We start from the raw sequence: 13,588 nt of genomic DNA on the forward strand, positions 1-13,588 counted from the left end.
CTTAACGGCTAACCAACAGAGAAAAAGCGCACACTATTAAACTAATAGATGGAATTCATGAGTTCGATTTCTCGCTCTCTTTCTTTTCATCTATTTTTAACAGGCCATTATCGTATACCATTTTTGGTCATTGAAAATCGCTTCTTCGATGTGGTAATTTGGCTCTCAAACTCATTATTTTATAGCTTTTGTTTCGAAAAATATATGTTGGTGAATTGAAAATTAAGTCTTGCTCGGTGCTAGCACATTTAGGCAAATGAAACCAAATTCTCTGTTTTGTTTCCCCACCAACAATTCATTCATTGATAATAACACCTGAGTGAATAAATGCAGTGAATTAGTAAACAATTTTCAAAAATGCAACATAAATTCGATATGGTTTATGATCTATCTGAATTATATATCGTAACTTAGTGAGTGAATATCTAATTTTTGGACATATAATTATCCATTTAGTCGACGATAAAAATGAGTGTTTTCTATCTATTCAAGTTTGCTCATTGGAATAATTTCTGCAAAATGTTCGTTAAAATAAAATGAATGAAGCGGATTTTCAACTTCTAAGCTTTACAATCTGAATAGTTTTGTGTTTTTATTTCCATCGAAAGACGGGAGGAATTTAAACGTTGATCAGGAATCAGCAGTTTTTATTGCTTTTCATTTTTATAGAACTTTTTTATGTTCGGTTTATATTTATATATTTTTTGTGTGTGTGTTTCGTTCTTTTCATTCTTTGAAAATACATTTGAAACAAATTATAAACTGCACCTTTTTAGTAAAGAAACCATTTGACGATAGCAAAACACTAATTGAGCAACAAAACACGCAAATTTGAAATTCACACAACTTAGCAATAATGGCAGACATGAAAATTGCGAACGTATACATTAGTGATAATACAAGCTTATATCAATAAAATCGCAAATATTCTCTTGCGCCATCGCTTGCTTCCACACTTTCTCTCTCTCTCTCTGTCTCTATCTCATTCAATTATTTCCTCTGCATTCAATTTCGCACTTTATGGAATTCGATTTGCTATCTTCATCGTTGTATTTCAACTCTAAACCATGACACATCATGATTTGCCACATTTAAAAAGATAAAACTGAAACAATTTTATTGTTATGTGGAATCTAAACTGCAATATTCTCATCATTCGAACCATTTTTTAAAATTTATGATCAATTTGTGTTCACATAGATCGTACCATTAGCTCATCGTAATTAGTCAATTGACATTTAAAGCATTTTTAGATATAAACTAGACTTGAATAAAAAAAATATATATATATATAGCGAATAGAGAAAGACAGATCATTCGTGTTGAATTTGTTTTGAACAAAAATGTTGGGTTGTGCTTCATTAGTGATCGATGTGTGTGAGGTTAATGTGCGTTTCTATGTTGATAGCAGATCATTTTAATGAATGAGAAATACGTGTAAATGTCAATGCCACAAATAACGGAAGATTTATGCATATTTAACGTGGGCCAAAAATGTTATATCAGCAATTTTCGAAAAGAGTTCAGAGAATGGAATCAATTTCAACTAAATCTTCCATATATTTATCTAACAGCATCGAATGGGATCTCGTGCGATTAACATTTTGGTGATAGTTTTGACGTATATTAATGTGATCATGAAATGTGCAACAGATTTTCGAGAGGTATTCTCGTGCATTTTAATGGAAAATGATTCTTTTTCTCGTTTCTTTCAAACTGAACCTTATGTATTTCAAATGTTCTCTGAAAAGTGATCGCATTAACATCTTTGGATCGTAAAAAATGAAGAAATAAAATAATACATTTTTATAGTCATTTGATAAAGAATAATTTATGTAGAAGAAAAAAAAGCCATCCCAAACTATTAAGCATGTATTTGAAATCAGAGACTAATCAAATTCCTTTTATCGAAAACCTTTAACTTCTTTAAATGTCTTCATTTGACGCAAGTGAATTTTGTTTCGCAAAGTTCGATCAGATTGTTTTTATGATCATTTTTCTCTTTCTCTTTGCAACGCTAAGAACGTAAATGAACCTATAAAAGAATATGTGTATTTGTGTGTGCGACGGTTCACTGGTTTAGCCCATTACCCAATGCTCAATTTTCGAACTTAAATGATTTTGATTCGTTTACTTTATTTCGAATAATTTTCTTGGGACCCTGAAATGAACTGTCGATGATCGTGCCATAAAAAGATTATCTAGAATGAATGCTACAAACTAAACTGCTTCGCTGCCTTTCTCATCTGTCGATGGAGTGAGGCCGCATGTATATACAGTAAAGAGAGGCTGCAACACTGAGAATGCAAATTATCATCGAAAGAAAAGGTAGGCAAGAATAAAAACCAGCAGGTCGGGTTGATTTGTATGTTAATTTTAGTATTATTACATTCTGATAAGCTATATTCACGTTGATATTTATTTTAAATGAAATCCCATCTCGTATAAAAAAATCTCCGAAAAAAATGTATTTTTATGATTGCGTGCGTTTTTTAGTGAATTTAAGACGGCATTTCATATTGTCATCGATTCACTTGAAAATTTGTTAAAATAACGATTTAAATAAAGGTTTTTTGCATTGCAGCTCGTAAAGGAAGTTCAAAATATGAGTCTCTGAAATGTGTGATAAAAAGTCAATTTGCGCCGAAAAAAAAGTCCATTTGCTCGATCAATATTGGCGCAATGCATTGGCTTGAAATGATCAAACGAACAAATAAACGAAAAAAAAAGATTGTAAAAGCCGATGCCATTGCAATTACTGTTATTATAATAGATATAAATATGTAAATGAAATTGAACAAACGTATTATGTTTTTTTTTTTTCATCTGAAGTAAGACATTCTGATACAACGCGGAACATTATTATTATTTTTCCCCCCATTGAGATCAAGTTGGCGACGGCGTCGGGCGGTGGTGAGTGTAGCAAACTAGAGGTGTTAAGACAGTCATTCGCCTGTCGGTTTTTGCGCAGCACTCAAGCAACTATAACACGATCGAACACATTCCTTCACCCAATAAATTGATCAATTTATGCTTTTATTTATCGCTTGTTTTGAATAATACGATTTCAATACATTTAAAGCAATCGAAACCGCATATCAACTTATTGAATGGCATATATACGGCTTAATAGTCAAACGGTTTAAATTCTCTTCTTTCTTTTACACTCGATAAACTGGATTTCGCTTCAATTTGTGAAAAATTTGCTATAAACAACAAGAGACACAAATGTTTTTATGGTGAATAGTTTGCTTGCGATAATAAAGTTATTGCGATCGATAATTTAGCGTCAGAAAATGTGCAATGCATTGTTAAAAAATCATAAAAATGGGATCTGTCAAATAACTAACTGGATCATTTGGTGTGTAAAGAGCCGTTTCGAATATAATCCGTGGATTTAATCAAATGTCTCTATTTTTTAATAAAGCCCGTCGAATTGGAGAGATAAAAGAATCAAGAAAAAAAAACAATTCACTTGATTTCATTTAGAAAAACTAATAAGATGCAAAACAACACGAAAATACGTTAATATATTGGACTATGCGAACGAGCGCGTAGTCAAACAAGTTTCCTGGCACCACAGCGGCGCTTACAATTGACTTGATTTTCTCTCTGTGTAGTTTTTTTTCTTCTGTTTATGATTTGATTTTACCTTGCTTATTTCGTAAGTCAGCAAAGTCTATTTCGTTTAATTATATTGAATAAAACATTTGAATAGATTTATCATATTTTGGTCGCTCTCGATATTCAATTATTCAAATGATTCAGTGCTTCTGTTGTGTGCGGATTCTCAATTTGGGCGTTCGCATGTGGAGAGCAAAAAACAACTGTATGTAATGCTTGACATTACAAGCTTTATTAATTGGATGTAGAAAAATTTATTGGCGCCTTATTTTATTTTCGGCCCATGTGGATACTCAAGGTCGTTTATAAATTTGTTTGTTGTCAGTGCAGCAAACACTGTGAAAATGTTCATCCTAATTCGTCTTCATTAAAAACAATTCAATCGTATTTTTCGGGACAAGTGCGTTTTACTTTATCAGTATTGTGCACGGAAAAGATTTTGCGGCGAGGGAAATTGGACAGTACAACATTAATTCGAAACGAAATGGCGTTCCACATATAGATCATTTCCAGAAAACAGTAACAAAGTTATCGTATTTCATTGAAATGAGTAAAATATACAGTTTTCCATCACCTGCGCGAACAATTTCGCAAGAATTTCTTTTCTTCGAATGAATTTGTGTGCAGTTGTGCTGCGCTGGGTGATTATTCAATAAAAATTCCAAAAGGCCAGGAGCATTAAGCATTTTAATTTGCTACTTGTAACTTTTTTTTATTTTTATTTTTGCAAGCGAATAGAGTTTTAGTCAAAGGTTTCCATTTTAACTTGCTAATCGATCGTAATTCTAAGCACCATTTTGTGCTTGTGGCAGCGTGTTGTGTATGTGATATGATTTTTTTTCGTTCATTTGTTTGCCCGGATTTTGGTTTTATTTCAATTGAATTGGATCCAGTTCGATATAAAATAAACCGTAAAAGCGGCGCACTCACTTCGAATAAGCGCAACATTTTCATCATAAATTAAAGTTTTAGCGTTAATGCGATTGAACTTTTTGGGTCGATTGAAGTCAAATAAGTAGGTTAATGCGCATAATACGGCTTTTGCCGCGTAATGTTTACCTTTCTCTGCTCTTAATGTGTGAGTGTGAGTTTTGCTTTTGTTGATATATCAATTCGGTTCGTTTTATTTTGATCGTCTTTTATTTTAATGGGGCATAATGTGACCGATGATACAAAATAAAATGGGCCTGTTCGTCGATGCGACTGTATGTGTGCAGTGCAAAAATAGATCGAAGAAATTTTCAGCCAACCATCACGATAAATAAGTCTTTAGAACACTTGAACTGGCTCTAAACCGATATTCGTATCGACAAACTGGAATAAAATTAAATCGGCTATTCTCAGTCGTTGAGGAGACCAAATGCGCACGTCATGTCAGTGCGCGCACTTCGTTTTAGCAAAAAAATCAAGCTATATGAACTGTGATACTCTATGAAATGCCATTGACAAGTTCGACTGCATGTGCAATTGTGCATGCTCGTTTTATTCTGTGCACAGAAATAATTTTGCATATTATTTTCACATTTTGTGGCCAATGACCATACAATGACTAATTATATTAATCAAATAATGCGTTGTTATTCTATTATGAGGAGGAAAAAAGAAGAAAACAAGAAAAGTGCAATGCGTTCTTGCTGGCTCTCTTCGTTTTTTTTTCGTCATACGGTCAATAATAAATCAAAGACCCTCTCAAACACAATCGCGCACGCATGCACGTATAGCAAAATAAAATAAAATAAAATACGGAAAATTGAATTTACCTGCATAACACCAAGATGGCCATACAACGTGCGTTTCAGTGTCAATTTCATTCATGCCGCAATCTGAGCTGCTGTTTTTGTTACCGTTATTGCTGCTCGAATTGTTAAATTTCATTGAAGTAAAGTTATTTCGCCGTTTCTCACAAACACGCACTTAACAACATTCATTTATAGATCTATGATTTTATTTCTTTTGAAGTTTTTGTTTTGTTTTCTTTCGTTCGATTACTTTTCTTATGTCTGTTTTTACGACAGTTCGATATGTTTCTTATGATTCTTGATTTTTGTTTTTTTATTTTTTTTATGTCTTTGATTCTAGTATTTCACAAAATGTATTTCTTGTCGATTTGGCCACGTTTTACCAATTGATTTTACCACGTAAACACTTTTTAGCCGACGTGTTTTGAGAACGAGAACCCCTTGACCAGTTGAATCCTACACAAATTTGCATGCGCTGGAAAAAAGGAGACAAAAAAAGAGAGTTGCATTCATGTATACATTAGTGTTCCTAGTGAATTGAATGTTGTAAAACACCAATAATAAAATTGCATGGAAATTCAAATAAATTATACATTGAAATGAAAATAGATCAAATTCATTGGAGATTTATAAAAGCGCGCACCAGTATATTTCAAGTATTACTACATGTTTTTTTCTTCTTCTTCTTCCTCTCATTTCAAGCGACAACGGCAGAATGCCGTCTACACACTCACACACACATATTATATAGAAATGCGCTCAACGGCCATACGAGCCAATGTTGGATTTGAAGTGTGACAGATCGTAGGTTGTTTGTGCAATTTATGAAGTATTATTTTAGCGATTTGCTGAGGTCTCATTTGCATGCAAAAATGTTGAAATGTATTTTTATTGCATTTGTTTTGTTCATTTTAATCTCTTTCTTGCTTACTTCAGTATCCCTCTTTTTGTCTTTGTCACCGCATTGCTCTTTTATTTTGTTTGTTTATTTATTTTTTCTCGTCATTTGCTTTTCAAAGAACCGTGTGCATTCATATCTTTATACACCGAGTACCTCACTCACAATCCCTTTTAATACACGTGTGATTTTATGATTTTAGCGCAGCCATGCAATGTCATAAATAGAAAAACTCTTCTACGATTTCATTTCGAAATCGAGATAGAGAGAGAGATGGAGAGGGAATGAGAGAGAGAGAGAGAACGAAGTTTAAAATGCACAGTAGAAAAGCGCGATTAGGTTTCGGGCGGAGTTAGAGATCAATTGCGGTTAAAGTTCAAGTGGTGCGCACTCATATTTACGACTCAGTGATTACGCAAAGCCCACGAAGTAATCGAAAAAGCACGAAAAAACGAATAAACAGCAATGCTATCATTTGAAAGAAAACAAGAAGGCAAAAAAGTAAATAAATAGTTGAATCAAATCCATATTCCCAGATATTTAAGTTTTCTAGGCCACGCACACCAATTCATTCAGTAGATTTAATTTACGTATACGTATAGATTCGCGTGTACACGTACAATTCATCACAGAAAAATATAAACATTGAACGGCACTAATGCCCCTTTCTCGGTGCACACAAGCAGAGGATAATATAGTGTGGATTTATCTCTTTTTATAAACGAATTTTGTTTGATCGCTCAAAAACGTTAAACACGTCACAATTTCGACTAGTGAACTGAAAAGAAAAGAAAAACACAGCATTTTTGCGTATGTCTTCTACCACACGTTATTCGTTCATCACATTTTATTTATAGTCGTAGTTATTGAGCTAAGAAGATCATCATTTGGCTTTTTGACATTTTGATGGCAAATGTGCAAATCGATCTCATTTTTATGCGCTACTTAGATCATTTTTTTTCTCACCACGAATCGCTCTATCAAAGTTTTACATGCACATAAATCGTTCTCTGAACATTTTTTTTTGTGTGGTCAATTTGGTAGCATTATGAAACATAGCAAATAGTTTGTTTTGTTGTGAATTAATTTTGTCTGGAGGGTGTGAAAAAGAATCAAACAGTTCAAAATGTATGGGAAAAAACTGAATTTCAAAAATTGCCTGTTAAATGGTGATGTAAACAGAGCAAATTACAAATGAACTCGGTAATATCCGCTAATAAAAAAAATCAGCATGTGGGCCATAATTTGCAAAAGGAAGGGAGAAGAGCGATAGAGCAAATGCAAGGCGACATGTTCAATGTTTTTTACATGCATATATGCAACAGCGAGAGTTGAGTGTTGAGATATGCAAAATTTTTGGCAGAATATTAGGATTATTTGCGAACTTTTGGCTCCCTTGAGAAAATGTGTCGCGTAATTTATTTACATCACACGTAAAAACACAAAAAAGAAATCGACGAGCAAAGCAAAAATACCAAATGGCAAATTATAAATAGATCTCGTGGTAAAACACATTTGCAAAATTCATTGTGGTCACATTAAATTTTCTTGTAAAAATTGTAGAATTTTTCAATTGATGTGGGCCATTTTTTTTCAGATAAATAAGTGCAGCACATATTGCATTTAAGCAGCATTAAAAACCAATTCCAAACTCATTACATTCAGTTCACACTTTTCCAACTTGATATTTGGTCAAAGCAAAAAAGTATTTACAATTATCGACTTGCTGCAATGAGAATGTTTTTCTCGGTTCAAGAATAAATCTGGAATTTGTTAATAAATTCGATCGGAACGACTGCGATATCGATTTTATCACAAAAAAAAAACAAACCCACACAGATCCAAACATATGAATAAGCGTTTATCGTTCAACAACAGTTATCGCAAAGAATGTGAACACCAGTTTATGTACATTCAATTTTGGATAAACAAGCTTGAACAGCAGCACCGATAAGCCAAGTATAATTACAGCCAATACAATTGTTAAATTATGCAAGTGGAACGAAATAAGTGTGGAATGAAAATGACAGAAGAAAGAAGAGGAAAGAAAACACAACGTCAATCGAACAGGATCAGACGAGTATGATAAATGGACGGTAAATATTATCCATAAATATTATTTGTATGTGTCACTTTAACGACAATTTTTTTTATCAACATTTATTATCGTACGTTTGCTTTTAGCCGAAAGTGATCTGGTTATGATCACACATTTTTCATATGAAAGGTCGGTGTAATCACTTAGATAACAATCAATGTGATCAGTTCAAAGTGAACACCCATAAAATACGTTTACACAATGGAATTTTGATAATAGTTCTTCTAACGAAAAAAACAAAACAAAATGAAATCAATCAAAATTCATTTTCTCCGAATTTGAACTTGTGCATTTGTTTAAGCTTTCTTTTGAGATCCATAGATCGGTTGTCGTTTCACTTGAGTTTAAATCAGTTCACAGAAAATGCAGTTGGCATGTGAACGAAATCGCAGTGACACATACTATGGCGGTGATTGAAACCGTGACTCGGAATTTAACATGTATGTCGTTGAAATAAGTGTGTAAATTCATTTGTTTGGGTGTACATTTGTTTGTCGATCTCGATAAGAGTGACAAAAAAGGCGAACGTTTCAATGTTGTGTATGAACTACACAGATACACACACAACGAGAGAAAGAGATAGAGGGAGCCAAAAAAGCGGTTGCTTCACAAAACCTCTTGAACTATGAAATTGAAGTAAAGTGTTTCTGTCTCCTTTTATTTATTGTCACTTCATATTATTATTATTCTTTTTTTTTGGTTTTTATAAGCCTTCATTTACCTATACGTGCACGAGATCAATGCTTTCTCAATTCATTCGTTCGTTCGTACTATGTTTTTCTTCTCTCGATTGCATTTCATAGAGAAAATTGTGTAGCCATGTGTGGAAATGAGCGTAGAATATGTGTAACTTGTTGGAATATGAAGCAAATGAAATCTAGAGCTATATAAATATATATTTATTTATTGTCGCTTTGGTATATATACCTTGTGTGCATTCTTTTCTCATACATTTACACACAAAATGTCGTTTATGTGTAATTTTCGCTATATGATGATGGACTGAGTGGCTGGTGTGACTGGTTGACTCTCTGAGCTTCTGAGTAAATGTGGAACAAATATCAACAGTTCATACACACTATCGACGTTTCAAACGACACCGTTCTATTTTAAGTATTCGAATATATTGTTTTGGTGTTGGCTGTTGCTACTGCTGCTACTTCAATGGGCCCTGTTATTGTGGGTTTTCGCTATTATTTTATTGGATTGCTTTGTGTATGTATGTTATTCTCTTTTTTTTTCGAAATGCTTCAATTTAATGTTAGAGTTCATATAGTTGAAACGAGTCCGATAGTTGGTGTTATTTTCATTTTCTGTCTATACTTCATACAACATATGTATATACTCTCGGTCGGTTCTATAATTTCGTTTCGATTTTTGTCTTGTTGATTCTTCACACTGTTGATTTCAGTATGAAAATAGGTAAGGTCATCGAAGGGTTAACGGGGTCAATTCACTTCACCCGATCGAGTATAGTATGGCGCGACAAATATATACACAGCATTACAATCAAGCCATTTGCAATGTTCGTATCATGCGCAACCGTTCTTTTGAACTCACAAATGAGTTGAAATATATATATTTTTTGTCGTTGAACAATTACAGCAACAACAACAACAAATAACAAAAAAAAATTCACATACACACAGAATATATACACTTGAGCAAAATTTATTTTTAACAAAATGTCTTTCCTTTCATGTTCGACTCAGTATGTCGACATCAACGACACGTGGATGTAGTGTACACTTTGTGTTGCACCAACTTTTTTTTTGCTAACGTTCATATCTCACACAATCAAATCACATTACGATAAATCAGCACCGTACGCACGATCAAACGTTCCTATATCGTCTTTTAAACTCCGACCAACCAACAACAACAAAAAACGACCGAAGAATACAACAGAAGAAAAACAAACGACCGAGTGCAAAATGATTTATGCAAGTCTCATCAAAAGAAGAAATAGAATAAGAAGCAGCAAAGAGTTTGTTGGTGTGCTTTGGCACTTTGGCGCTGAATATTGTGAATATCAATTATGATCAGCAAATTAGTATTTTTCGCACTGCTCAGTCAGCTCTAAAGAGTTCAGTTTCCTTCACAATCACAAACGTGTCGTTTTTTTAAAAAACGCTCGCGCGCACACACAGACACACATGTACACAAACACCGCTGCAAATCGTTGAAATTCAAAAAGTCATTGCTCGTCACTTTTGACTTAAGGTCAAATTTTAAATGATCTTTTTGTCGTCGTGACTTTTGTTCTTATTCTGTATTCTCTCGGTATTCGTAAACCTTTTTCGAATGTCTTTTTTTTTTCGTTTGTTGAAAATATTTTTATCATGAAACACAAACACTCCGCCTTTTTTTTCGTTCAAATGTGCTGTGGCTTTTGATCTCTAAACAACATCGTTTTTATTTGCATATATAACTGCGTAAACAAAGTTCAAATTCAACGAGATATTCGTTTTTTGATTGAAATCCTCTTTTGCTCTCTCCCTTTATGACTAGTTCAACTCAAATGACCGGATGTGGTTTTCTAGATACGGTTTTTATGTTATGTTTCACATCGAATCGATATTCTCGTAAAACGAAAAAAAACTACTCATCACATGCATTACAATCGATGATTTGTCCAGCTGTAATCATGTTCGTCGTTCGATGAATGTATGCCCTTTTTTTGTTGCTTGTTAGCGCATTCAAACTCGTCAAACAATTAACTGAGAAGAAAGATGTGGGCAACAAAAGCGAACGCAATGCCCTAAATTTATCGAACCACAAAAATAAATTCGACACAAAAGTATTTTATATTATGGCTAAACACGTTCTAACGATCTCCATATACGATAAATATCGGCGTCGTACACTGATTTTTGTTATCTGTACAGAGCTGTCGTCGCAATCGTTGTCGGCTATTGTTGTCAGCTACTTAAATCGAACAAAAAAATGTATATATAAACTTCGCGTGTCAAAGTAAACAACCTCAAGATGCGCACTCAAATTAATTAAACACAACGACTCAATATACACACTGTGTCTCTATCGTTCACTCGTTCGAGAGAAGAACGAAATAAAAAATTAATATCAATCAAAGAAAGCGATGAAGGCGAGTAGCAGCGAATCGATATAGTTGTTCATTTTTCATCACACATATGTTACGAATAAAAAAAAAATCACGTTTGAATTGATCGTTCAGTGTCAAAATTAATTGAAACAAGGCAATGGAAGAACAAATGCCTAAACGATGATTTTTTTTTCTTTTATCGATCTCAACAGTTTGTTGGGCGATATGAAAATTGTTCAAAGTAAATCATATGCACTAGAATTAAACAAAATCAAGCGTAACGAAAATAAAGCGAATATTTTCTTTTTGTTTTGTATTTTCTTTTTCTTTTTTTTTTAAAAAAACAACAATAATAACAACAGAACGAAACGAAATCAAGAGAAAAAAAATAAATAATAATAATTCCACACCAAAGAGTGAGAGAGAACCTCTTGCAGTAACGTCACTAAACCGACTGATTAAATTCTATTTGAATCAATCGCACTGCCACAGGAGATCCACACAAATATTTTAAGTCTGTTTGTATGCTTTTTTAGTTTATTTAAATGCCGAACACATGCACACAGACAATACTGCGAGCGGCAGAGATAGTGAATGCGGCTCGAATGTGTGTAAAAGTAAGAATGTGTTGTTGTTGGTTTTGTTGTTTTTTGGACTCAGAATATGTATACAACACCAATTCGATCGATTCGTAGAGTAATACAAGCGCGCACCAGCCATATAAGAATTGAACGAAGTGGCTAACGTAGAAATAAACATACGTACGTGTATAGAATGTACAAACAATACTATAGAAACTTGAGCGAATGAAGAAACGAGCAAAACATACAAAGGAGTACAACACACAAGCGAACAGTGTGTGTAAGGCGCGCGGCCGAGTACTGATCGCATCACAGACAACGGGGGACACACACATGATACTCTTCGATTTCGGTAGAAAATGAAGTACAAAAAAAAGACAACACAGAAAGTAACAACAACATTACTCGCGAGACGATACACAGGTACATTTTTCTACCGCCCAAAAGCCAATGTTGATTTGCGCCCGTCATTTCGTCTGCGTGTGTATGTGACTCGTCTCTCTTAACGAGATCTACTGTGTTTGTTTTGCTTTACTCACTTTTTTTCTCTCGCTCTCTCACTCCTTTCTGTGTGTTTTATATTCATTTTGGTTTCTGTTTTCGTTTCCTTCATTGCTCATTCATACGATCAAATTTTATTCATATTTCTCTGTCGGCTTATGGTTCAGTTCGTCGTCCAATTCACTGTGCTCGCTGCGGTTATATGCGATGAGCCATAGTTCGAGTTCATGCATTGTCGTTGCTGTTTTTACTGCCATCGATGAGATATTACATGCGACACGACATATAGCATTCAGGGCATGGAATTTTTTATATTCCAATTTTAATCAATGATTTTAACCGATACATATTTTTGATTCTTTTTTTTTTCATTGGAAAGTGATTCTGTAAGAATAAAAGATTTTTTTCCATGAACCATGAAATCATAACATTTTTCAAAATGCCAAAAATAGTTCTCAAAACTGTTGAAACACTGTTGAAACTGTCGACATATACATGATGCTCTTGTTTCCACTGCTCTAAAGATATTTTTCTAATTACGTTGCTCGTATTCAAAGTTCGAACACAGCGTTAATTAGCACGGTCATTTTTTATATGGTTTTTCTCCGGTGAACTAACACACACATCTATACACGTGAAACGCACACTAATAAAATGTCAGGCTGTGTACAACTTATCTTCGCTGTTTTTTTTTCTTTTCATGTTTGTTGTCTCTTTCACCTTGCACGATCGCATGCATACGCTTATTTGGAGTTCACTTCCATAATTTGCGTTGGGCTTTTATATATATATATATATATATATATTATCACACAGTTTATGATTGTCGTGGTACGATACGAGGCGGTGTGTGTTGTGTGCTCGCATTTCGATATTTGATGTCACAATATATGTCGTCGACTTAAATCATCGAGAATGAGAGAAATATCTCGTTGTTCATTTAACCTTTATTACATTGCTTCGGTCAAATTCCAAGATACAGCTCAATTCATTTGAACTATGGACATGACAGGTGATACTTTTTTTCATTCAATTTAATGCGGTGCCCTGTATTTCAACAAACTAAGCTTAAAATTCGATATG

The 13,588-nt window shown here is 33.8% G+C and overlaps 1 protein-coding gene across 2 annotated transcripts in view; it reads right to left on the reverse strand.

Moving 5' to 3' along the window:
* The window catches only part of LOC116340814 (myosin-G heavy chain), a 34,102-nt gene extending 22,418 nt beyond the window's left edge, over positions 1–11,684 (reverse strand). Inside the window, exons 1-2 of one of the 2 annotated variants that reach the window (XM_031767506.1) lie at positions 9,287–11,684; positions 5,385–5,838 (exon numbers count right to left, since the gene is read on the reverse strand). In XM_031767506.1, coding sequence (XP_031623366.1) covers positions 5,385–5,499 — 115 coding nt within the window. In that variant the 5' untranslated portion in view covers positions 5,500–5,838; positions 9,287–11,684. Of the gene's footprint in view, positions 1–5,384; positions 5,839–9,080; positions 9,182–9,286 lie in introns of those variants that run through there. The other variant, XM_031767507.1, reaches the window with a different exon arrangement.
* Between the last annotated feature and the right edge of the window lie 1,904 nt (positions 11,685–13,588).

Source organism: Contarinia nasturtii, unplaced genomic scaffold (genome assembly GCF_009176525.2).
Source record: "Contarinia nasturtii isolate CC-2019 unplaced genomic scaffold, AAFC_CNas_1.1 Cnas_scaffold_695, whole genome shotgun sequence".
NCBI classification, from domain to species: domain Eukaryota; kingdom Metazoa; phylum Arthropoda; class Insecta; order Diptera; family Cecidomyiidae; genus Contarinia; species Contarinia nasturtii.